The 26,014-nt window shown below is 56.3% G+C and overlaps 1 protein-coding gene across 1 annotated transcript in view; it reads left to right on the top strand.

Annotated features, from left to right (window-relative positions):
• Positions 1-25,917, top strand: part of LOC127466098 (uncharacterized) — a gene marked incomplete at its 3' end in the record, with an annotated part of 31,021 nt that extends 5,104 nt beyond the window's left edge. Inside the window, exons 3-9 of the mRNA XM_051776707.1 lie at positions 8,011-8,163; positions 9,346-9,497; positions 10,523-10,640; positions 12,159-12,300; positions 12,820-12,965; positions 22,817-22,957; positions 24,994-25,917. Coding sequence (XP_051632667.1) covers positions 8,011-8,163; positions 9,346-9,497; positions 10,523-10,640; positions 12,159-12,300; positions 12,820-12,965; positions 22,817-22,957; positions 24,994-25,917 — 1,776 coding nt within the window. The remainder of the gene's footprint in view (positions 1-8,010; positions 8,164-9,345; positions 9,498-10,522; positions 10,641-12,158; positions 12,301-12,819; positions 12,966-22,816; positions 22,958-24,993) is intronic.
• Between the last annotated feature and the right edge of the window lie 97 nt (positions 25,918-26,014).

Raw genomic sequence — 26,014 nt, 5'->3', positions numbered from 1 at the left:
CTGGATGAGGCAGCTCCCTCTGGATCCGGGGGAATCTCCCCCGAGGGTGGCACCACGACGGTGCCAAGGGGGTCGCCTGAAGGCCAGGGGGGGATTTTGGGGGAGAAATCGGTGCCAGGCTGGGCACGGGAGGGGGATATTGGGCACTTTAGGGATCCCTGGGAAAGGGGGAAAGCCGCGGGAATGTCCCTCGGGGGCGGGAATGTCCCTCGGGAGAGGGGAGGTGCCCAGCCCTGGCACGGGCAGTGCCAGCCCCGCGCCGGGATCCCCGCCCCGATCCTTTCCTGGGGGGGGGTCGTGCCCGGTCACCAAACTGGCCCCAAAATGCCCCGGTTTGGGGCAGAACCCCCTGCCCTGCTGCCCCCCGGGGGAGGGCACAGGTTTGGGGGGCACGGGTTTGGGGGGCACGGATTTGGGGGGCACGGGTTTGGGGGCACGGATTTGGGGGCACGGATTTAGGGGCACAGATTTGGGGGACAGATTTCGGGGGCACAGATTTGGGGCATGGATTTTGGGGGCACAGATTTGGGGGGCACAGATTTGGGGGACAGATTTGGGGTGCAGATTTCTGGGCACAGATTTCTGGGCACAGATTTGGGGGCACGGATTTGGGGCATGGATTTTGGGGGACAGATTTCGGGGGCACAGATTTGAGGCATGGATTTTGGGGGCACAGATTTGGGGCGCAGATTTGGGGTGCAGATATTGGGGCACAGATTTCTGGGCACAGATTTGGGGGACAGATTTCGGGGGCACAGATTTGGGGCATGGATTTTGGGGGCACAGATTTGGGGGACAGATTTTGGGGCACGGATTTCAGGGCATAGATTTGGGGGCACGGATTTGGGGACACAGATTTTGGGTGCAGATATTGGGGCACAGATTTCTGGGCACAGATTTGGGGGCATAGATTTGGGGCACAGATTTTGTGGCACAGATTTGGGGCACAGATTTTGGGTGCAGATATTGGGGTGCAGATTTCAGGACAGATTTTGGGGGCACAGATTTCGGGGCACAGATTTTGGGGGCAGATTTTGGGGCACAGATTTCAGGGCACAGATTTCAGGGCACAGATTTGGGGCACAGATTTTGGGGCACAGATTTTGGGCACAGATTTTAAGGCACAGATTTTGGGGCACAGATTTCAGGGCACAGATTTGGGGCACAGATTTTGTGGCACAGATTTTAAGGCACAGATTTTGGGGCACAGATTTCAGAGCACAGATTTTGGTGTTACACATTTTGGGGCACAGATTTCAGGGCACAGATTTGGGGTCACACATTTCGAGCACAGATTTTGGGGCACAGATTTCAGGGGACAGATTTTGGGGTCACACATTTTGGGCACAGATTTTGGGGGCACAGATTTCAGGGCACAGATTTCAGGGCACAGATTTTGGGGGTGTAGATTTGTGGCACAGATTTCAGGGCACAGATTTTGGGGAACAGATTTAGGGCACAGATTTTGGGAACAGATTTTGGGGCACAGATTTCGGGGCACAGATTTTGGGGCACAGATTTCAGGGCACAGATTTGGGGTCACACATTTCGGGCACAGATTTGGGGGCACAGATTTTAAGGCACAGTTTTTGGGGGCGTAGATTTGTGGCACAGATTTGGGGGCACAGATTTTGTGGCACAGATTTGGGGGCACAGATTTTAAGGCACAGATTTCAGGGCACAGATTTTGGTGTTACACATTTTGGGGCACAGATTTGGGGGCACAGATTTCAGGGCACAGATTTGGGGGCACAAATTTGAGGCACAGATTTTGGGCACAGATTTGGGGCACAGATTTCAGGGCACAGATTTTGGGGGCACAGATTTCAGGGCACAGATTTTGGGGGCACAGATTTGGGACTCAGATTTTGGGGCACAGATTTTGGTGTTACACATTTTGAGCACAGATTTGGGGCACAGATTTCAGGGCACAGATTTCAGGGCACAGATTTGGGGCACATATTTCAGGGCACAGATTTCGGGGGTTGCCCGGGGGGGCTCTTCCCCAGCTCCCCCCCTCCCTCAAGCCGGACAAGGACCCTTCTTTTCCCGGGAATCTCCCGTTCCCTGATCCCCGCGGGGCCCCCGCAGCTCGGGTTACCCGGGCAGGGGGGTCGGCACTGCCCTGCCCGCAGCCCCCCACCCTCCTTCCCTGTGCCCCGGGGGGGGGAGAAAAACCGGGATCGGGGCTTGGAATGAGGGCGAGGGGGGGTTGAGGGGACGGTCGCCATGGCAACGGGACGGCTTGTTTTCCATCCCTTGGGAAGGGATTGGGGAGGGGGGATGGGGAGGGCGAGGGCAGCCCCTCCCCCAGCCCGTGGGTCGGGTGTCGCCCGAAAGCCTTGGAAAATCCTGGGAAGCTTTGGGAGACCCTGGGAAGCTTTGGGACAACCTGGGGAGCTTTGGGAAACCCTGGGGAACTTTGGGACAACCTGGGGAGCTTTGGGAAACCCTGGGGAACTTTGGGAAGCCTGGGGAGCTTTGGGGAACCCTGGAGAGCTTTGGGAAACCCTGGGGAACTTTGGGATCTCCTGGGGAGCTTTGGGAACTCCTGGGGAGCTTTGGGAAACCCTGGGGAGCTTTGGGAAACCCTGGGGAACTTTGGGATCTCCTGGGAAGCTTTGGGAAACTCTGGGGAGCTTTGGGAAATCCTGGGGAGCTTTGGGAACTCCTGGGAAGCTTTGGGAGACCCTGGGGAACTTTGGGAAACCCTGGGAAGCTTTGGGAAATCCAGGGGAGCTTTGGGAAACCCTGGGAAGCTTTGGGAAACACTGGGAAGCTTTGGGAAACGTTGGGAAGCTTTGGGAAGCCTGGGGAGCTTTGGGAAGTCTGGGGAGCTTTGGGAACTCCTGGGGAGCTTTGGGAAACCCTGGGGAGCTTTGGGAAACCCTGGGGAGCTTTGGGAAACCCTGGGAAGCTTTGGGAAACCCTGGAAAGCTTTGGGAAACCTGGGAAGCTTTAGGAAATCCTGGGGAGCTTTGGGAGACCCTGGGGAGCTTTGGGAAACCCTGGGGAACTTTGGGAAGCCTGGGGAGCTTTGGGAAACCCTGGAGAGCTTTGGGAAACCCTGGGGAGCTTTGGGAACTCCTGGGGAGCTTTGGGAACTCCTGGGGAGCTTTGGGAAACCCTGGGGAGCTTTGGGAAACCCTGGGGAACTTTGGGATCTCCTGGGAAGCTTTGGGAAACTCTGGGGAGCTTTGGGAAATCCTGGGGAGCTTTGGGAACTCCTGGGAAGCTTTGGGAGACCCTGGGGAACTTTGGGAAACCCTGGGAAGCTTTGGGAAATCCAGGGGAGCTTTGGGAAACCCTGGGAAGCTTTGGGAAACACTGGGAAGCTTTGGGAAACGTTGGGAAGCTTTGGGAAACCCTGGGGAGCTTTGGGAAACCCTGGGGAGATTTGGGAAACCCTGGGGAATTTTGGGAAACCCTGGGAAGCTTTGGGAAACCCTGGGAACTTTGGGAAACCCTGGGAACTTTGGGAAACCCTGGGAAGCTTTGGGATCTCCTGGGAAACTTTGGGAGACCCTGGGGAGCTTTGGGATCTCCTGGGGAGCTTTGGGAAACCCTGGGGAGCTTTGGGAAACCCTGGGAAGCTTTGGGAAATCCTGGGAAGCTTTGGGAAACGTTGGGAAGCTTTGGGAAGCCTGGGGAAGCTTTGGGAAACGTTGGGAAGCTTTGGGAAGCCTGGGGAGCTTTGGGAAACCCTGGGAAGCTTTGGGAAACCCTGGGAAGCTTTGGGAAATCCTGGGGAACTTTGGGAAACCTGGGAAGCTTTGGGAAACCCTGGGGAACTTTGGGAAGCCTGGGGAGCTTTGGGAAATCCTGGGGAGCTTTGGGAACTCCTGGGGAGCTTTGGGAACTCCTGGGGAACTTTGGGAGACCCTGGGAAGCTTTGGGAGACCCTGGGGAACTTTGGGAACTCCTGGGGAGCTTTGGGAAATCCTGGGAAGCTTTGGGATCTCCTGGGAAGCTTTGGGATCTCCTGGGAAGCTTTGGGAAATCCTGGGGAGCTTTGGGAAATCCTGGGGAACTTTGGGAAGTCTGGGGAGCTTTGGGAAACCCTGGGAAGCTTTGGGAAACCCTGGGAAGCTTTGGGAAACCCTGGGAAGCTTTGGGAAACCCTGGGGAACTTTGGGAAGTCTGGGAAGCTTTGGGAAACCCTGGGAAGCTTTGGGAAATCCTGGCGAGCTTTGGGAAATCCTGGGGAGCTTTGGGAAATCCTGGGGAGCTTTGGGATCTCCTGGGAAGCTTTGGGAAGTCTGGGGAGCTTTGGGAAACCCTGGGGAACTTTGGGAAACCCTGAGGAGCTTTGGGAAACCCTGGGGAGCTTTGGGAAATCCAGGGGAGCTTTGGGAAACCCTGGGGAACTTTGGGAAACCCTGGGGAAGCTCTGGGATGCTCTGGGATGCTCTGGGAAGCTCTGGGAAGCTTTGGAAAGCCCTTGGAAAGCCCTGGGAAACCCTGGAAACCCTTCTGTCCCTTCTGTCCCTTCTGTCCCCCTGGGGACACGGGGGGAGGGGCTGCAGCCCCCTCTTCCTCCCCCCTCCCCCGGGGTGCCACCCCCCCTCACGGTGACTCTGTCGCCGTCCCCTGTCCCCAAACCCCCCCTTTGTGTCCCCTCCCTCCCTTTGTGTCCCCTCCGAGCGACGGTTGCCAAGGGCGACCGAGGGCCGGGGGACGGGTTTGTTTTTGTAGGGTCGTCCCGGAGGGGGTTGGGGCCGGCTCGGGGAGGGATTAGGGGAGGGGGGGGAAGGGCTGGGGGGGCGTCCCCGGGGCCGGCTCTGATCCCGCTCCAAAGGGACCTTTGTTCCCCAGCGCCGGCTGCTCCCGGGGCTGGGAGGCGGCAGCTGCAGCTTCCCAAAGCTTCCCAAAACTTCCCAGAGCTTCCCAGAGCTTCCCAGCGCTTCCCAGCGCTTCCCAGAGCTTCCCAGAGCTTACTAGAGCTTCCCAAAACTTCCCAAAGCTTCCCAAAGCTTCTCAAGGCTTCCCAAAGCTTCCCAAAGCTTCTCAAGGCTTCCCAAAGCTTCCCAGAGCTTCCCAAAGCTTCCCAGAGCTTCCCAGAGCTTATTAGAGCTTCCCAAAGCACCCAGCACTTCCTAAAGCTTTCCAAAGCTTACTAGAGCTTCCCAGAGCTTCCCAAAGCTTCCCAAAGCTTTCCAGAGCTTTCCAGAGCTTCCCAAAGCTTCCCAAAGCTTCTCAGAGCTTCCCAGAGCTTCCCAAAGCTTCTCAAGGCTTCCCAGCGCTTCCCAGAGCTTCCCAAAGCTTACTAGAGCTTCCCAAAGCATCCCAGCACTTCCTAAAGCTTCCCAGAGTTTCCCAAAGCTTCTCAAGTCTTCCCAAAGCTTCCCAGAGCTTCCCAAAGCTTACTAGAGCTTCCCAAAGCATCCCAGCACTTCCTAAAGCTTCCCAGAGCTTCCCAAAGCTTCCCAAAGCTTCTCAGAGCTTCCCAAAGCTTTCCAGAGCTTCCCAGCGCTTCCCAAAGCTTCCCAAAGCTTCCCAAAGCTTCTCAGAGCTTCCCAAAGCTTCTCAAGTCTTCCCAAAGCTTCCCAGCGCTTCCCAAAGCTTCCCAGCGCTTCCCAAAGCTCCCCGGGGTTTCCCAGAGCTTCCTAAAGAATCCCAGATCTTCCTAAAGAATCCCAGAGCTTCCCAGGGCTTCCAAGGGCTTCCCAAAGCTTCCCAACCAAGGAATTTCTGGGGAATCCCGCCCGGTGCCACAGCCAGTCCCCAAACATTGCCCAAGGCAGTGGGAGGGCACCGCGTGGGCACCGCTGGCACCGGGAGGAGGAGGAGGAGGAGGAGGAGGCGACTTTGGGAAAACCTGGGAAGCTTTGGGAAGCTTTTGGGCAGGGTTGGAGTGCTGAGGCAGGTTTGGGGTGCCCAGGGCAGGGTTGGGGTGTCCAGGGCAGGGTTGGGGTGCCAGAGCAGGGTTGGGGTGCCAGGGTAGGACAGGGGGTGCCAGGGCAGGGTTGGGGTGCTGAGGCGGTGGGTTCTGAGGGCAGGGGATGCCAGGGGAGGTTTGGGGTGCCCAGGGCAGGGTTGGGGTGCCCAGGGCAGGGTTGGGGTGCCAGAGCAGGGTTGGGGTGCCAGGGTAGGACAGGGGGTGCCAGGGCAGGGTTGGGATGCTGAGGCAATGGGTTCTGGGGGCAGGGGATGCCAGGGCAAGGTTGGGGTGCCAGGGCAGGGTTGGGGTGCCCAGGGCAGGGTTGGGGTGCCAGGGTAGGACAGGGGGTGCCAGGGCAGGGTTGAGGTGCTGAGGTGGTGGGTTCTGGGGGCAGGGGATGCCAGGGCAGGGTTGGGGTGCCCAGGGCAGGGTTGGGGTGCCAGATTAGGGGGTGGTGGAGCAGGGGGTGCCCAGGGCAAGGTCAGGGTGCTGGGGCAGTGGGTGTCAGGGCAGGGGGTGCCCAGGCAGGGGGTGCCTGAGCAATGGGTGCCAGGCCAGGGGTTCCAGGCCAGGGGGTCCTGGGCAAGGAGGTGCCCGGGCAGGGGTTCCCCGGGCAGGGGGTCCCCGGGCAGGGGTTCCCCGGGCAGGGCAGGGGTTCCCCGGGCAGGGGGTCCCCGGGCAGGGGTTCCCCGGGCAGGGGTTCCCCGGGCAGGGGGTCCCCGGGCAGAGGGTCCCGTGGCTCCGGGTGCCGCTCCCCCCGTGCCAGGCAGGGCTGAGCCCGGCGCCCGCTGCCCCCTGAGCCGATTATGGCTCCGGGAATAACCAGCGCGGGGGGGGATTACCGGGCTGTGCCCGCGCCGATGCCGCCCTTGATCCTCCTCCTCCTCCTCCTCCTCCTCCTCCTCCTCCTGCTCCTCCAGGAGCCCCCCCGGCCCTTGGCAGTGCCCCCCCCCCCCTCAGCGCTGCCCACCCGGGGGGGTTTTCACCCCTCAGCGCTGCGGGGTGGGCGAGGGGTTCGCCCCCCCTGTGCCCCCCCCGGGCTGCGGGGGCCGCGGCTTAGAAGGGCTCCCGAGGGTGCCAGGGCGGGGGGGCACCGGGAGGGGGGGGGGTTGGTGCAGTTTGGGGGGGCGGGGGGGTGGGACCAGTTGTGCCCGGCTGCTGGGAGCGAGGGGGGGGGGGTCCATGCCAGTGTCACCCACCGGGCTGGGGGGGGCAATGCCAATGTGACCCAGGGGTGGGGTGACCCCAGGAGGGAGTGACCCCATGGAGGGGGTGACCCCATGGAGGGGGTGACCCCATGGAGGAGGTGACCTCAAGGAGGGGGTGACCCCAGGAGGGAGTGACCCCGGGAGGGAGTGACCCCAGGAGAGGGGGACCCCGGGTGGGAGTGACCCCGGGAGAGGATGACCCCAGGGGGATGTGACCCCGGGTGGGAGTGACCCCAGGAGGGAGTGACCCCAGGAGGGAGTGACCCTGGGTGGGAGTGACCCCAGGAGAGGGGGACCCCGGGTGGGAGTGACCCCAGGAGAGGGGGACCACGTGTGGGAGTGACCCCGTGTGGGAGTGACCCCGGGTGGGAGTGACCCCAGGAGAGGGGGACTCCGGGTGGGAGTGACCCCGTGTGGGAGTGACCCTGGGTGGGAGTGACCCCAGGAGGGAGTGACCCTGGGTGGGAGTGACCCCAGGGAGGGGGGGTGACCTCAAGGAGGGGGTGACCCCGGGAGGATGTGACCCCGGGAGGGAGTGACCCCAGGGGGGCTGTGACCAGGGGAGGGAGTGACCTCAAAGAGGGGGTGAGCCCAGGGAGATGTGACCAGGGGAGGGGGTGACCCGGGATGGAGTGACCCCGGGAGGGAGTGACCCTGGGTGGGAGTGACCCCAGGGAGGGGGGGTGACCTCAAGGAGGGGGTAGCCCCAGGAGGGAGTGACCCTGGGTGGGGGTAGCCCCAGGAGGGAGTGACCCCAGGGAGATGTGACCAGGGGGAGGGGGTGACCCGGGATGGAGTGACCCCAAGGGGCTGTGACTGGGGGGAGGGGGGTTACCCGGGGGGGGTGACCCCGGGGGGATATGACCCGGGGGAGGGGTGGCTTGGTGACCCCGCTGTCCCTGCCCCCCCGTGCCCCCCCAGGCCGTGTGAGGCTGGAGGAAGGGGCGTCCCTGCGGCTGGAGGGGCTGCGGGCCGAGGACCAGGGCTGGTACGAGTGCAGGGTGCTCTTCCTCGACCGCCACAGCGCCGAGGCCGACTTCCAGAACGGCACCTGGATCCACCTCACCGTGCACGGTGCCGACCCCTCCCACCCCGGATCATCCCAGCCCAGCCCATCCTCTTCATCCCAGCCCATCCCAGATCATCCCATCCCATCCCAGATCATCCCAGCCCATCCCATCCCAGATCATCCCACCCCATCCCACCCCATCCCACCCCATCCCACCCCATCCCATCCCATCCCATCCCATCCCATCCCATCCCATCCCATCCCATCCCATCCCATCCCATCCCATCCCATCCCATCCCATCCCATCCCATCCCAACCTGTCCCACCCCGGATCATCCCAGCCCATCCCATCCCATCCCATCCCATCCCACCCCACCCCATCCCATCCCATCCCATCCCATCCCATCCCATCCCATCCCATCCCATCCCATCCCATCCCATCCCATCCCATCCCATCCCATCCCATCAATCCCATCTTTATCCCATCCCATCCCATCTTTATCCCATCCATCCCACCCCATCCCACCCCATCCATCCCATCCCATCCCATCCCATCCCATCCATCCCATCCCATCCCATCAATCCCATCCCATCCCCTCCCATCCCATCCCATCCCATCAATCCCATCCCATCTTTATCCCATCCCATCCCATCCCATCCCATCCCTGTTCTCTCCATCCCATCCCCTCCCATCCCATCCCATCTTTATACCATCCCATCCCATCCCACCCCATCCCATCCCATCCCATCCCCTCCCATCCCATCCCATCCCATCCCATCCCATCCCATCCCCTCCCATCCCATCCCATCCCATCCCCTCCCATCCCATCCCATCAATCCCATCTTTATCCCATCCCATCCCCTCCCATCCCATCCCATCCCATCCCATCCCATCCCATCCCATCCCATCCCATCCCATCCCATCCCATCCCATCCCATGCCTGTTCTCTCCATCCCACCCCATCCCATCCCCTCCCCTCCCATCCCATCAATCCCATCCCCTCCCATCCCATCCCATCAATCCCATCTTTATCCCATCCCATCCCATCCCATCCCCTCCATCCCCTCCATCCCCTCCCATCCCATCCCATCCCATCCCATCAATCCCATCCCATCCCATCCCATCCCCTCCCACCCCATCCCATCCCATCCCACCCCATCCCCTCCCCACCCAATCCCATCCCCTCCCCTCCCACCCCCCCCCACCCTGCTTCCCCGTGGCTGAGGGTCCCCTCCTGCCCTTCCAGCTCCCCCCACCTTCGTGGAGACCCCCCCGGCGCTGCTGGAGGTGCCCGACGGTGCCCCCCTGGCCCTGTCCTGCCGCGCCGTGGGCAACCCCCCGCCCGTGGTCACCTGGAGGAGGAGTGACGAGCCCCTGCAGGGCGGGGACGGGCTGCAGGTGAGGCCAGAGACCCCCCCGGGGGGTGGCCCCCCACCTTGGGGTGGCCCTGCCGTGGGGGTGGCACCTGCCACGTTCCTGTCACCGTGCCTTGGTGGCAGTGCCACACCCCTGAGCTGGAAGGGACCATCCAAATCCATCCCCTGACCCTGCCCAGGTCACCCCAAAATCCCCCCGTGTCCCTCAGGGCATCGTCCAAACCCTCCTGGAGCTCTGGAAGCCTCGGTGGTGGCACCTGCCACGTTCCTGTCACCGTCCCTTGGTGGCAGTGCCACACCCCTGAGCTGGAAGGGACCCACAGGACCACCCAAATCTGACCCCTGGCACTGCCCAGGACACCCCAAAACCCCCCCGTGTCCCTCAGGGCCTCCCCCTGTCCCTCAGGGCATTGTCCAAACCCTCCTGGAGCTCTGGAAGCCTCGGTGGTGGCACCTGCCACGTTCCTGTCCCCGTCCCTTGGTGGCAGTGCCACACTCTGCCATGAGAAGGTTCTTTTGGGCAATGCCCAGGGCAGGGGGCACGGCCCTGGGGCTGCCCAGTGTCCCCTCAGTGTCCCCTCAGTGTCCCCTCAGTGTCCCCTCTGTGTCCCCTCCACCCCCAGCACTGCCAGTCATCGTGGTGCCCACCCAGGGGGGTGCAGGGGGGGATTTTGGGGGGTCTGTGGGGATTTTGGGGGGGTGAAAGGTCATTTGGGGGGGGTTATGGGGAATTTTGGGGGGGGTTATGGGCGGGCATGGCTGGAGCTGTGCCAGGGCAGGGTTTGGTTGGATGCCACGAGAAGGTTCTTTTGGGCAATGCCCAGGGCAGGGGGCACGGCCCCGGGCCCGCCCAGTGTCCCCTCAGTGTCCCCTCCACCCCCAGCACTGCCAGTCATCGTGGTGCCCACCCAAGGGGTGGGTGAGGGACGGGCTGGGGTTCTTGGGGTGGTCCCGGGCAGTGCCAGGGCCTGGATTGAGGTGGTCCTGGTGCTGCCATGGTGGCACTGGGTTTGTGCCACCCCCCGAGCGCTGCCACCGCCCTTCCAGGTGACCAACGGCACCCTGAGCGTGGCGGCCGCGGGCCGAGCCAGCGCGGGCACCTACACGTGCCAGGCCGCCAGCGCCGAGGGCACCGTCACCCACACCACCCGCGTGCTCGTGCAGGGTAAGGACGGGGGGGCCTGGCACTGCCACCCCCCCGGCGCTGTGCCCCCCCAGAATGTCACCGTGAATGTGTCCCCTCAGTGTCCCCTCAGTGTCCCCTCTGTTCCCTCAGTGTCACCTCTGTCCCCTCAGTGTCCCTCAGTGTCCCCTGTGTCCCCAGGGCCACCAGTGATCGTGGTGTCCCCTCAGTGTCCCCTCAGTGTCCCCTCAGTGTCCCCTGTGTCCCCAGGGCCACCAGTGATCGTGGTGTCCCCTCAGTGTCCCCTCAGTGTCCCTCAGTGTCCCCTGTGTCCCCAGGGCCACCAGTGATCATGGTGTCCCCAGAATGTCCCTCAGTGTCCCCCGTGTCCCCAGGCCCGCCGGTGATCGTGGTGCCCCCTCAGTGTCCCCTCTGTCCCCTCAGTGTCCCCTCAGTGTCCCCTGTGTCCCCAGGCCCGCCGGTGATCATGGTGCCCCCCAGAATGTCACCATTAATGTGTCCCCCCAGAATGTCCCCTCAGTGTCCCCTCAGTGTCCCCAGGCCCGTCGGTGATCGTGGTGCCCCCCCGGAATGTGACGGTGAACATGTCCCCACAGTGTCCCTCAGTGTCCCCTCAGTGTCCCCTCTGTCCCTTCTGTCCCCTCTGTCCCCTCAGTGTCCCCTGTGTCCCCAGGCCCGCTGGTGATCGTGGTGTCCCCTCAGTGTCCCCTCAGTGTCCCCTCAGTGTCCCTGAGTCCCCAGGCCTGCCGGTGATCGTGGTGCCCCCCAGAATGTCCCCTCTGTCCCCTCTGTTCCCTCTGTCCCCTCAGTGTCCCCTCAGTGTCCCTCAGTGTCCCCTGTGTCCCCAGGGCTGCCAGTGATCATGGTGTCCCCCAGAATGTCCCTCTGTGTCCCCTGTGTCCCAGGCCCGCCGGTGATCATGGTGCCCCCTCAGTGTCCCCTCAGTGTCCCCTCAGTGTCCCCTCTGTCCCCTCAGTGTCCCCTCAGTGTCCCCTCAATGTCCCCTCAGTGTCCCTGAGTCCCCAGGCCTGCCGGTGATCGTGGTGCCCCCCAGAATGTCCCCTCTGTCCCCTCTGTTCCCTCTGTCCCCTCAGTGTCCCCTCAGTGTCCCCTCAGTGTCCCTCAGTGTCCCCTCTGTCCCCAGGCCCACCGGTGATCGTGGTGTCCCCCAGAATGTCCCTCAGTGTCCCCTGTGTCCCCAGGCCCGCCGGTGATCGTGGTGTCCCCCAGAATGTCCCCTCAGTGTCCCCTCAGTGTCCCCTCTATCCCCTCAATGCCCCCTCAGTGTCCCCTCTGTCCCCTCAGTGTCCCCTCTGTCCCCAGGCCCGCCGGTGATCATGGTGCCCCCTCAGTGTCCCCTCTGTCCCCTGTGTCCCCTCAGTGTCCCCTCAGTGTCCCCTCAGTGTCCCCTGTGTCCCCTCAGTGTCCCCTGTGTCCCCAGGCCCGCCGGTGATCATGGTGCCCCCTCAGTGTCCCCTCTGTCCCCTCAGTGTCCCCTCAGTGTCCCCTCAGTGTCCCCTGTGTCCCCCGTGTCCCCAGGCCCGCCGGTGATCGTGGTGCCCCCGCGGAACGTGACGGTGAACGTGTCCCAGGACGCGTTCCTGGCCTGCCAGGCCGAGGCCTACCCGGGCAACCTCACCTACTCCTGGTTCCAGGGCGGCACCAACGTCTTCCACCTCAGGTGGGCCAGGAACGGGGGGCCCACCAGGAACGGGGGGCCCACCGGGGCTGGGGAGGGGGGCTGGGGTATGATGGGTTGGGTGTTGGGGGGTCTGGGGGCAGGTCGGGGGGTCTGGGGTCAGGTTGGGTGTGTGTTGGGGGTCTGGGGTATGATGGGCTGTGCGTTGGGGGGTCTGGGGGCAGGCTGGGGGGTGTGTTGGGGGGGTCCATGGGCAGGTTGGGGGTGTGTTGGGGGGTCTGGGGCAGTTTGGGTGTGTGTTGGGGGGGTCCATGGGCAGGTTGGGGGTGTGTTGGGGGGGTCTGGGTCAGGTTGGGTGTGTGTTGGGGGTCTGGGGTATGGTGGGCTGTGCATTGGTGGGGTCTGGGGGCAGGTTGGGGGTGTGTTTGGGGAGTCCATGGACAGGCTGGGTGAGTGTTGGGGGGTCCCGGGGGCCGCCCCACCCCAGGGCTGGTCCCACCATGCCCCTCTGTACCCCCCTGTGCCCCCTGTACCCCCCCCGTGCCCCCCGTGCCCCCCCAGCCGGCTGCAGGCCCGCGTCCGGGTGTTGGTGGACGGGAGTCTCCTGCTCCGGCAAAGCGCCCCCGAGGACTCGGGCAAATACACCTGCACCCCCAGCAACGGGCTCCGGGACCCCCCCTCGGCATCTGCCTTCCTCACCGTGCTCCGTGAGACACGGGGGGCACCGGGGGGGCACCGGGGGGGCACCGGGGGGCACGGGGAGGGGGGCACGGGCGCCAAACGCGGCTGAAAAGGCTCGAAATGGGCAGAGAAAGGAACCAAATGTGACTAAAAAGACAGCGAATGTGAATAAAAATCCCCAAAATGGGCAGAAAAAGGCACCAAATGTGCCCAAAAAGCCCCAAAATGTGCTGAGAAAGGCACCAAATGTGACTAAAAAGACACCAAATGTGCCCAAAAAGCCCCAAAATGTGCTGAGAAAGGCACCAAATGTGACTAAAAAGACACCAAATGTGCCCAAAAAGCCCCAAAATGTGCAGAGAAAGGCACCAAATGTGCCCAAAAAGCCCCCAAATGTGACTAAAAAGCCCCAAAATGTGCAGAGAAAGGCACCAGATGTGCCCCAAAAGCCCCAAAATGTGCTGAGAAAGGCACCAAATGTGACTAAAAAGACACCAAATGTGACTAAAAAGCATGAATATATAAAATATATAATGATTTATTTTATATATTTGTATAAATATCTATTATACATAATAGATAATTATATATAATATATAATATATAACATATAATATGTAGAATATAGAATATAGAATATAGAATATAGAATATATGTTCTGGGACCCCCCCATTTATTACAGATATAATATATATAATGTTTATTACAGATATAACATATATAATATTTATTACAGATATAATATATATTTATTACTTATGTAATATATATAATGTTTATTACAAATATATATAATGTTTATTGCATGTATAATATATATAATATTTATTACAGATATAATATATATGATGTTTATTACATATATAATATATATAATCTATATTACATATATAATATATATAATATTTATTACAAATATAATATATATTATATTTATTACAAATATAATATATATAATATTTATTACATATATAATATATATAATGCTTATTACATATATAATATATATAATATTTATTACATATATAATATATAATGTTTATTGCATATGTAATATATATAATATATATTACATGTATAATATATATAATATATATTACATGTATAATACATATAATATTTATTACAGATATAATATATAAAATATTTATTACATATATAATATATATATAATGTTTATTACATACATAATATATATAATATATATTACATATATAATATATATAATATTTATTACATATATAATATATATAATATTTATTACAAATATAATATATATAATATTTATTACAAATATAATATATATAATATTTATTACATATATAATATATATGATGCTTATTACATATATAATATATATAATGCTTATTACATATATAATATATATAATATTTATTACATATATAATATATATAATATTTATTACATATATAATATATATAATGCTTATTACATATATAATATATATAATATTTATTACATATATAATATATATAATGTTTATTGCATATGTAATATATATAATATATATTACATGTATAATACATGTAATATTTATTACAGATATAATATATAAAATATTTATTACATATATAATATATATATAATGTTTATTGCATATATAATATATATAATATATAGTACATATATAATATATATAATATTTATTACAGATATAATATATATAATATTTATTACAGATATAATACATATAATATTTATTACAGATATAATATACATAATATTTATTACAGATATAATATACATAATATTTATTACAGATATAATATACATAATATTTATTACATACAATATTATAAACGTGTGGTTTATAATAAATATGAGTTTTAGGGCAGGGCTGGGAATGGGAAAATCCCTCTCCCGTGGTTTTTGGGGGCCTGGGGGGGGGGGTGGTTCCCCCTGGGGCATTTCTGGAATTTTCCCCCCCCCGTTGCCCCCCCAGACCCCGCCCCAGGTGACGGCGATGCTGCCCGAGACCCCCCTGCCCAAGGGCATGAGGGGCATCATCCCCTGCCCGTCCCGCGCCAACCCCCCCCTGCTGCGCGTCACCTGGACCCGCGACGGGCAGCCCCTGCAGCTGGACAAGGTACTGCACCCCAAAAACAGACCCAACACCCCGAAAACAGACCCAACACCCCAGAAACAGACCCAACACCCCAAAAACAGACCCAAACACCCCAAAAACAGAGCCAAACACCCCGAAAAACAGACCAACACCCAGAAACAGAGCCAAACACCCCAAAAACAGACCCAAACACCCCAAAAACAGAGCCAAACACCCCGAAAACAGACCCAACACCCCAGAAACAGAGCCAAACACCCCAAAAACAGAGCCAAACACCCCAAAAACAGACCCAAACACCCCCAGAAACAGAGCCAAACACCCCAGAAACAGACCCAACACCCCGAAAACAGAGCCAAACACCCCAGAAACAGAGCCAAACACCCCAAAAACAGACCCAAACACCCCAGAAACAGACCCAAACACCCCAAAAACAGACCCAACACCCCGAAAACAGAGCCAAACACCCCAGAAACAGACCCAACACCCCAGAAACAGAGCCAAACACCCCAAAAACAGACCCAAACACCCCAGAAACAGACCCAACACCCCAAAAACAGACCCAACACCCCGAAAACAGACCCAAACACCCCAGAAACAGACCCAACACCCCAGAAACAGAGCCAAACACCCCGAAACAGACCCAAACACCCCAAAAACAGAGCCAAACACCCCAGAAACAGACCCAACACCCCAGAAACAGACCCAAACACCCCAGAAACAGACCCAACACCCCAGAAACAGACCCAAACACCCCAGAAACAGACCCAACACCCCAAAAACAGACCCAACACCCCGAAAACAGACCCAACACCCCAGAAACAGACCCAACACCCCAAAAACAGAGCCAAACACCCCAAAAACAGAGCCAAACACCCCAAAAACAGACCCAACACCCCAGAAACAGACCCAAACACCCCAGAAACAGAGCCAAACACCCCAGAAACAGACCCAACACCCCAGAAACAGACCCAACACCCCGAAAACAGAGCCAAACACCCCAGAAACAGAGCCAAACACCCCAGAAACAGACCCAACACCCCAGAAACAGACCCAACACCCCGAAAACAGACCCAACACCCCAGAAACAGACCCCAACACCCCAGAAACAGACCCAAACACCCCAGAAACAGAGCCAAACACCCCAAAAACAGACCCAACACCCCGAAAACAGCCCAAAACACCCAGAAACAGACCCAAACACCCCAGAAACAGAGCCAAACACCCCAAAAACAGAGCCAAACACCCCAGAAACAGACCCAACACCCCAGAAACAGACCCAACACCCCAGAAACAGACCCAACACCCCAAAAACAGACCCAAACACCCCAGAAACAGAGCCAAACACCCCAGAAACAGACCCAAACACCCCAGAAACAGACCCAACACCCCAGAAACAGACCCAAACACCCCAAAAACAGAGCCAAACACCCCAGAAACAGACCCAACACCCCAGAAACAGACCCAACACCCCAAAAACAGAGCCAAACACCCCAGAAACAGACCCAAACACCCCAAAAACAGAGCCAAACACCCCAGAAACAGACCCAACACCCCAGAAACAGACCCAACTCCCGAAAACAGACCCAACACCCCGAAAACAGACCCAAACACCCCAGAAACAGACCCAACACCCCAGAAACAGACCCAACACCCCAAAAACAGAGCCAAACACCCCAAAAACAGACCCAACACCCCAAAAACAGAGCCAAACACCCCAGAAACAGACCCAACACCCCAAAAACAGAGCCAAACACCCCAGAAACAGACCCAACACCCCAGAAACAGACCCAAACACCCCAGAAACAGACCCAACACCCCAGAAACAGAGCCAAACACCCCAAAAACAGAGCCAAACACCCAGAAACAGACCCAACACCCCAGAAACAGACCCAAACACCCCAGAAACAGAGCCAAACACCCCAAAAACAGACCCAACACCCCGAAAACAGCCCAAAACACCCCAGAAACAGACCCAACACCCCAAAAACAGAGCCAAACACCCCAGAAACAGACCCAACACCCCAGAAACAGACCCAACACCCCAGAAACAGACCCAACACCCCAAAAACAGACCCAAACACCCCAGAAACAGAGCCAAACACCCCAAAAACAGAGCCAAACACCCCAGAAACAGACCCCAAACACCCCAGAAACAGACCCAACACCCCAGAAACAGACCCAAACACCCCAAAAACAGAGCCAAACACCCCAGAAACAGACCCAACACCCCAGAAACAGACCCAACACCCCCAAAAACAGAGCCAAACACCCCAGAAACAGACCCAAACACCCCAAAAACAGACCCAAACACCCCAGAAACAGACCCAACACCCCAGAAACAGACCCAAACACCCCAAAAACAGAGCCAAACACCCCAGAAACAGACCCAAACACCCCAAAAACAGAGCCAAACACCCCAGAAACAGACCCAACACCCCAGAAACAGACCCAACTCCCCGAAAACAGACCCAACACCCCCGAAAACAGACCCAAACACCCCAGAAACAGACCCAACACCCCAGAAACAGACCCAAACACCCCAGAAACAGACCCAACACCCCAAAAACAGACCCAACACCCCAGAAACAGACCCAACACCCCAGAAACAGACCCAAACACCCCAGAAACAGACCCAAACACCCCAGAAACAGACCCAAACACCCAGAAACAGACCCAAACACCCCAGAAACAGAGCCAAACACCCCAAAAACAGAGCCAAACACCCCAGAAACAGACCCAAACACCCCAGAAACAGACCCAAACACCCCAAAAACAGACCCAACACCCCAGAAACAGAGCCAAACACCCCAGAAACAGACCCAACACCCCCAGAAACAGAGCCAAACACCCCAAAAACAGACCCAAACACCCCAGAAACAGACCCAACACCCCAAAAACAGACCCAACACCCCGAAAACAGACCCAAAACACCCCAGAAACAGACCCAAACACCCCAAAAACAGACCCAACACCCCAAAAACAGAGCCAAACACCCCAGAAACAGACCCAACACCCCAGAAACAGAGCCAAACACCCCAAAAACAGAGCCAAACACCCCAGAAACAGACCCAACACCCCAGAAACAGACCCAAACACCCCAGAAACAGACCCAAACACCCCAGAAACAGACCCAACACCCCAGAAACAGACCCAAACACCCCAGAAACAGACCCAACACCCCAGAAACAGAGCCAAACACCCCAAAAACAGAGCCAAACACCCCAGAAACAGACCCAACACCCCAGAAACAGACCCAAACACCCCAGAAACAGAGCCAAACACCCCAAAAACAGACCCAACACCCCGAAAACAGCCCAAAACACCCCAGAAACAGACCCAAACACCCCAAAAACAGACCCAAACACCCCAGAAACAGAGCCAAACACCCCAGAAACAGACCCAACACCCCGAAAACAGACCCAACACCCCAGAAACAGACCCAAACACCCCAGAAACAGACCCAAACACCCCAGAAACAGACCCAACACCCCAAAAACAGACCCAACACCCCAGAAACAGACCCAAACACCCCAGAAACAGAGCCAAACACCCCAAAAACAGACCCAACACCCCGAAAACAGCCCAAAACACCCCAGAAACAGACCCAACACCCCAAAAAACAGAGCCAAACACCCCAGAAACAGACCCAACACCCCAGAAACAGACCCAACACCCCAGAAACAGACCCAACACCCCAAAAACAGACCCAAACACCCCAGAAACAGAGCCAAACACCCCAAAAACAGAGCCAAACACCCCAGAAACAGACCCAAACACCCCAGAAACAGACCCAAACACCCCAAAAACAGACCCAACACCCCGAAAACAGAGCCAAACACCCCAGAAACAGACCCAACACCCCAGAAACAGAGCCAAACACCCCAAAAACAGACCCAAACACCCCAGAAACAGACCCAACACCCCAAAAACAGACCCAAACACCCCGAAAACAGACCCAAACACCCCAGAAACAGACCCAAACACCCAAAAACAGACCCAACACCCCAAACAGACACCCCCAGAAACAGAACCCAACACCCAGAACAGAGCCAAACACCCCAAAAACAGAGCCAAACACCCCAGAAACAGACCCAACACCCCAGAAACAGACCCAAACACCCCAGAAACAGACCCAAACACCCCAGAAACAGACCCAACACCCAGAAACAGACCCAAACACCCCAGAAACAGACCCAACACCCCAGAAACAGACCCAACACCCCAGAAACAGACCCAACACCCCAAAAACAGACCCAAACACCCCAGAAACAGAGCCAAACACCCCAAAAACAGAGCCAAACACCCCAGAAACAGACCCAAACACCCCAGAAACAGACCCAAACACCCCAAAAAACAGACCCAACACCCCGAAAACAGAGCCAAACACCCCAGAAACAGACCCAACACCCCAGAAACAGAGCCAAACACCCCAAAAACAGACCCAAACACCCCAGAAACAGACCCAACACCCCAAAAACAGACCCAACACCCCGAAAACAGACCAAACACCCCAGAAACAGACCCAAACACCCCAAAAACAGACCCAACACCCCAAAAACAGAGCCAAACACCCCAGAAACAGACCCAACACCCCAGAAACAGAGCCAAACACCCCAAAAACAGAGCCAAACACCCCAGAAACAGACCCAACACCCCAGAAACAGACCCAAACACCCCAGAAACAGACCCAAACACCCCAGAAACAGACCAAACAGACCCAACACCCCAGAAACAGACCCAAACACCCCAGAAACAGACCCAACACCCCAGAAACAGAGCCAAACACCCCAAAAACAGAGCCAAACACCCCAGAAACAGACCCAACACCCCAGAAACAGACCCAAACACCCCAGAAACAGAGCCAAACACCCCAAAAACAGACCCAACACCCCGAAAACAGCCCAAAACACCCCAGAAACAGACCCAAACACCCCAAAAACAGACCCAAACACCCCAGAAACAGAGCCAAACACCCCAGAAACAGACCCAACACCCCGAAAACAGACCCAACACCCCAGAAACAGACCCAAACACCCCAGAAACAGAGCCAAACACCCCAAAAACAGACCCAACACCCCGAAAACAGCCCAAAACACCCCAGAAACAGACCCAACACCCCAAAAACAGAGCCAAACACCCCAGAAACAGACCCAACACCCCAGAAACAGACCCAACACCCCAGAAACAGACCCAACACCCCAAAAACAGACCCAAACACCCCAGAAACAGAGCCAAACACCCCAAAAACAGAGCCAAACACCCCAGAAACAGACCCAAACACCCCAGAAACAGACCCAACACCCCAGAAACAGACCCAAACACCCCAAAAACAGAGCCAAACACCCCAGAAACAGACCCAACACCCCAGAAACAGACCCAACACCCCAAAAACAGAGCCAAACACCCCAGAAACAGAGCCAAACACCCCAAAAACAGAGCCAAACACCCCAGAAACAGACCCAACACCCCAGAAACAGACCCAAACACCCCAGAAACAGACCCAAACACCCCAGAAACAGACCCAAACACCCCAGAAACAGACCCAAACACCCCAGAAACAGAGCCAAACACCCCAAAAACAGAGCCAAACACCCCAGAAACAGACCCAAACACCCCAGAAACAGACCCAAACACCCCAAAAACAGACCCAACACCCCGAAAACAGAGCCAAACACCCCAGAAACAGACCCAACACCCCAGAAACAGAGCCAAACACCCCAAAAACAGACCCAAACACCCCAGAAACAGACCCAACACCCCAAAAACAGACCCAACACCCCGAAAACAGACCCAAACACCCCAGAAACAGACCCAACACCCCAGAAACAGAGCCAAACACCCCGAAACAGACCCAAACACCCCAAAAACAGAGCCAAACACCCCAGAAACAGACCCAACACCCCAGAAACAGAGCCAAACACCCCGAAACAGACCCAAACACCCCAAAAACAGAGCCAAACACCCCAGAAACAGAGCCAAACACCCCAGAAACAGACCCAAACACCCCAGAAACAGACCCAACACCCCAAAAACAGACCCAAACACCCCAGAAACAGACCCAACACCCCAGAAACAGACCCAACACCCCAGAAACAGACCCAACACCCCAAAAACAGAGCCAAACACCCCAGAAACAGAGCCAAACACCCCAGAAACAGACCCAAACACCCCAAAACCAGCCAGAAATACCCCAAAACCAGCCAGAAACAGACACAAAACACCCCAAAACCAGCCCCAAAGACCCCAAAACCAGCCCCAAACACCCCAAAACCAGCCAGAAACACCCCAGAAACAGTCAGAAACAGACCCAAAAACAGACCCAACACCCCAGAAACAGCCCCAAACACCCCAAAAACAGACCCAAACACCCCAAAAACAGACCCAACACCCCAGAAACAGACCCAACACCCCAAAACCAGTCAGAAACACCCCAGAAACAGCCCCAAACACCCCAAAAACAGACCCAAACACCCCGAAACCAGTCAGAAACAGACCCAAAAACAGACCCAAACACCCCAAAAACAGCCCCAAAACAGCCCCAACACCCCAAAAACACCTTCCTAACACCTTCCAACCTTAAATCTTAACTCTTGATTTCTTCATTCTTTATTCTTGATTCCTTTATCTTTAATTCTTGATTTCTTCATCCTTAAGTCTTGATTCTTGATCTCTTAATTCTTTATTCTTGATCTCTTAATTCTTTATTCTTGATTTCTTTATTCTTCATTCTTAATTTCTTAATTCTTTACTCTTGAATTTTTAATTCTTTATTCTTGATTTCTTTATTCTTCATTCTTAATTTCTTAATTCTTCATTCTTTATTCTTGATTTCTTTATTCTTAATTCTTCATTCTTCATTCTTAATTTCTTAATTCTTCATTCTTAATTTCTTAATTCTTTACTCTTGAATTTTTAATTCTTTATTCTTGATTTCTTTATTCTTAATTCTTCATTCTTAATTTCTTAATTCTTCATTCTTGAATTTTTAATTCTTTATTCGTGAATTTTTAATTCTTTATTCTTGATTTCTTAATTCTTCATTCTTGAATTTTTAATTCTTTATTCGTGAATTTTTAATTCTTTATTCTTGATTTCTTAATTCTTCATTCTTAATTTCTTCATTCTTCATTCTTGAATTTTTAATTCTTTATTCTTTATTCTTGATTTCTTTATTCTTCATTCTTAATTTCTTAATTCTTCATTCTTGAATTTTTAATTCTTTATTCTTTATTCTTGATTTCTTTATTCTTAATTCTTCATTCTTAATTTCTTAATTCTTCATTCTTGAATTTTTAATTCTTTATTCTTTATCCTTGATTTCTTTATTCTTCATTCTTCATTCTTAATTTCTTAATTCTTTATTCTTAATTTCTTAATTCTTTATTCTTAATTTCTTAATTCTTTATTCTTAATTTCTTAATTCTTCATTCTTGAATTTTTAATTCTTCATTCTTAATTTCTTAACTCTTTATTCTTAATTTCTTCATTCTTTATTCTTAATTTCTTAATTCTTTATTCCTAATTTCTTAATTCTTCATTCTTGAATTTTTAATTCTTTATTCTTGATTTCTTTATTCTTCATTCTTCATTCTTAATTCCTTAATTCTTTATTCTTAATTTCTTCATTCTTTATTCTTGAATTTTTAATTTTTTATTCTTAATTTCTTAATTCTTCATTCTTAATTTCTTAATTTCTTAATTCTTTAATTTCTTAATTCTTTATTCTTGTTTTCTTCATCCTTAATTCCTGATTTCTCAATTCTTTATCCCCAACCCCCCCCCCGTCCCAGCTGCCGGGCTGGTCGGTGGCTACCGACGGCTCCCTGCTGGTGGCCACGGGCAACGAGGACGCGCTGGGGGTCTATCGGTGCACCCCCTACAACAGCTACGGCACCGCCGGGCCCTCCCGGCCCACCCGCGTCCTCCTGCAGGTGGGGAGGGGGCCGGGGGGCCGGGGGGGCTGGGGGGGTCTGGAGGGGGGCTGGAGATGATGGGGGGAGGTGGTTGGGGGGTCTGGGGGCTGCTGGAGGGGGTCTGGGGGCTGGGGGGGAATGGGGGGGTGGAGGGGGACGTGGAGGGGGTCTGGGGGCTGGTGGAGGGGTCTGGGGGCTGGTGGAGGGGTCTGGGGGCTGGGGGGGACTGGGGGGGTGGGGGGGGTGTGGAGGGGGGTGTGGAGGGGGTCTGGAGATGATGGGGGGTGTGGTTGGGGGGTCTGGGGGCTGCTGGAGGGGGTCTGGGGGCTAGGGGGGGGCTGGGGGGGTGGAGGGGGTCTGGGGGCTGCTGGAGGGGGTCTGGGGGCTGGGGGGGGCTGGGGGGGTGGAGGGGGGTCTGGAGGGGGGATGGAGATGATGAGGGGGGTGGTTGGGGGGTCTGGGGGCTGCTGGAGGGGGTCTGGGGGCTGGGGGGGCTGGGGGGGTGGAGGGGTCTGGGGGCTGGTGGAGGGGGTCTGGGGGCTGGGGGGGCTGGGGGGGTGGAGGGGGTCTGGGGGCTGGGGGGCTGGAGGGGGTCTGGGGGCTGGGGGGAATGGGGGGGTGGAGGGGGTCTGGGGGCTGCTGGAGGGGGTCTGGGGGCTAGGGGGGCTGGGGGGGGTGGGGGGGATGGAGGGGGATGTGGAGGGGGGCTGGAGATGATGGGGGGGGGTGGTTGGGGGGTCTGGGGGCTGCTGGAGGGGGTCTGGGGGCTGCTGGAGGGGTCTGGGGGCTGGGGGGGTGAGGGGGGTGGAGGGGGACGTTGAGGGGGTCTGGGGGCTGCTGGAGGGGGTCTGGGGGCTAGGAGGGCTGGGGGGGTCTGGGGGGGTGGGGGGGGACGTGGAGGGGGTCTGGGGCTGCTGGAGGGGGTCTGGGGGCTGGGGGGGCTGGGGGGGGTGGGGGGGATGGAGGGGGGTGTGGAGGGGGGCTGGAGATGATGGGGGGGGTGGTTGGGGGGTCTGGGGGCTGCTGGAGGGGGGCTGGGGGGGCTGGGGGGGGACGTGGAGGGGGTCTGGGGGCTGGGGGGGACTGGGGGGTGTGGAGGGGGGCTGGGGGCTGGGGGGGCTGGGGGGTTGGAGGGGGGGGTGGGGGACGTGGAGGGGGTCTGGGGGCTGCTGGAGGGGTCTGGGGGCTGCTGGAGGGGGTCTGGGGGCTGGTGGAGGGGGTCTGGGGGCTGGGGGGGACTGGGGTGTGGGGGGGGTGTGGAGGGGGTCTGGAGATGATGGGGTGTGTGGTTGGGGGTCTGGGGGCTGATGGGGAGTGGTGGAGGGGTCTGGAGGGTGGTGGAGGGGTCTGGGGGCTGTTGGGTGGGAGTGGGGGGGGGTCTGGAGATGATGGGGTGTGTGGTTGGGGGGTCTGGGGGCTGGGGGGGTGTGTGGGAAGGGGCTCTGGGTGAATGGGGGGTCTGGGGGCTGGTGGGATGTGGGGGGGGGGGTTCTCTGCGTGATTGGGGGGGTCTGGGGGCTGGTGGGTGTGGGAGGGGCTCTGGAGATGATGGGGGGTGTGGTTGGGGGGTCTGGGGGGTGGTGGGGTGTGTGGGGGGGTCTGGAGATTATGGGGTGTTGTTTGGGGGGTCTGGGGGCTGTTGGGAGTGTGGGGGGTCTGGAGATGATGGGCTGTTGTTGGGGGGGTCTGGAGATGATGGGGTGTTGTTTGGGGGGGCTGTGGGTGAATGGGGGGTCTGGGGGCTGGTGGGGTGTGTGGGAGGGGGCTGTGGGTGAATGGGGGGTCTGGGAGGTGTGGGAGGGGGGACTGGAGATGATGGGGTGTGTGGTTGGGGGGGTCTGGGGGCTGGTGGGGGGTGTGGGAGGGGGCTGTGGGTGAATGGGGGGTCTGGGGGCTGCTGGAGGGTCTGGGGGCTTCTGGCAGGTCTGGGGGCTGAGTGGGGCTGTGTGTGGGTGTGCCAGGGGGCCGGGGGGCTCTGAGCCCCTCCTTGTGCCCCCTCGCAGGGCTCTGTGCCCTGTTCCCCCCCCCAAATCCCCCCCCCCGGTGCCCCCCAGGACCCCCCCTCGTTCCGGGTGCGGCCCAAGCAGGAATATTTCCAGGAGGTGGGGCGGGAGCTGCTCCTGCCCTGCCAGGCCCAGGGGGACCCCCCACCCACCGTCACCTGGCTCCAGGTGGGACCTGCTGGGGGGGCTTGGGGGGACGGGTGTGGGCCTGGGGGTGTCACCCAGGAGGGGTGGCACTGTCCCCAGATCACCCCTGGGGCTCTGTCCCTGTCCCCAAATCACCCCTGGGGCTCTGTCCCTGTCTCTGGGACACTGTCCCTGTCCCCAGATCCCTCCTAGGTCTCTGTCCCTGTCCCCAAATCCCTCCTGGAGCAATGTCCCTGTCCCTGTGTCACTGTCCCTGTCCCCAAATCACTCCTGGGACACTGTCCCTGTCCCCAAATCACTCCTGGAGCAATGTCCCTGTCCCCAAATCCCTCCTGGGACACTGTCCCTGGGACTCTGTCCCTGCCCCCAGATCCCTCCTAGGACTCTGTCCTTGTCCCCAGAACCCTCCTAGACAACTGTCCCTGTCCCCAAATCCCTCCTGGGACACTGTCCCTGTCTCTGGGACACTGTCCCTGTCCTCAGATCCCTCCTGGAACAGTGCCCTTGTCCCCAGATCCCTTCTAGACAACTGTCCCTGTCCCCAGATCACTCTTGGAGCAGCGTCCTTGTCCCCAGATCACTCCTGGGACACTGTCCCTGTCCCCAGATCCCCCCTGGGCACTGTCCCTGTCCCCAGATCCCTCCTAGAACACTGTCCCTGTCCCCAAATCCCTTCTGGGGCAGTGTCCTTGTCCCCAAATCTCTCCTGGGGCTCTGTCCCTGTCCCCTCATCCCTGGGCAAAATCCTGCCCTTTGTTTTCCAAACCAGCCCCAGGATGTGGAATCACATCAAAGTCCCTTTGTCCCCTTTATCCCTGGAGTTGTGGGGTCACCCCACCAAGTCCTCTTGTCCCTGGGGTCACCCCCATCACATCCCCTTTATCCCTGGAGTTATGGGGTCACCACCATCAAGTCCCTTTATCCC

The sequence above is a fragment of the Manacus candei genome, unplaced genomic scaffold, assembly GCF_025592945.1.
Source record: "Manacus candei isolate 608988 ecotype Guabito, Panama unplaced genomic scaffold, ASM2559294v1 h1tg000599l, whole genome shotgun sequence".
NCBI lineage: Eukaryota > Metazoa > Chordata > Aves > Passeriformes > Pipridae > Manacus > Manacus candei.
Note: the sequence above shows the minus strand (reverse complement) of the source record. Positions and strands in the feature narration are given on the sequence as shown.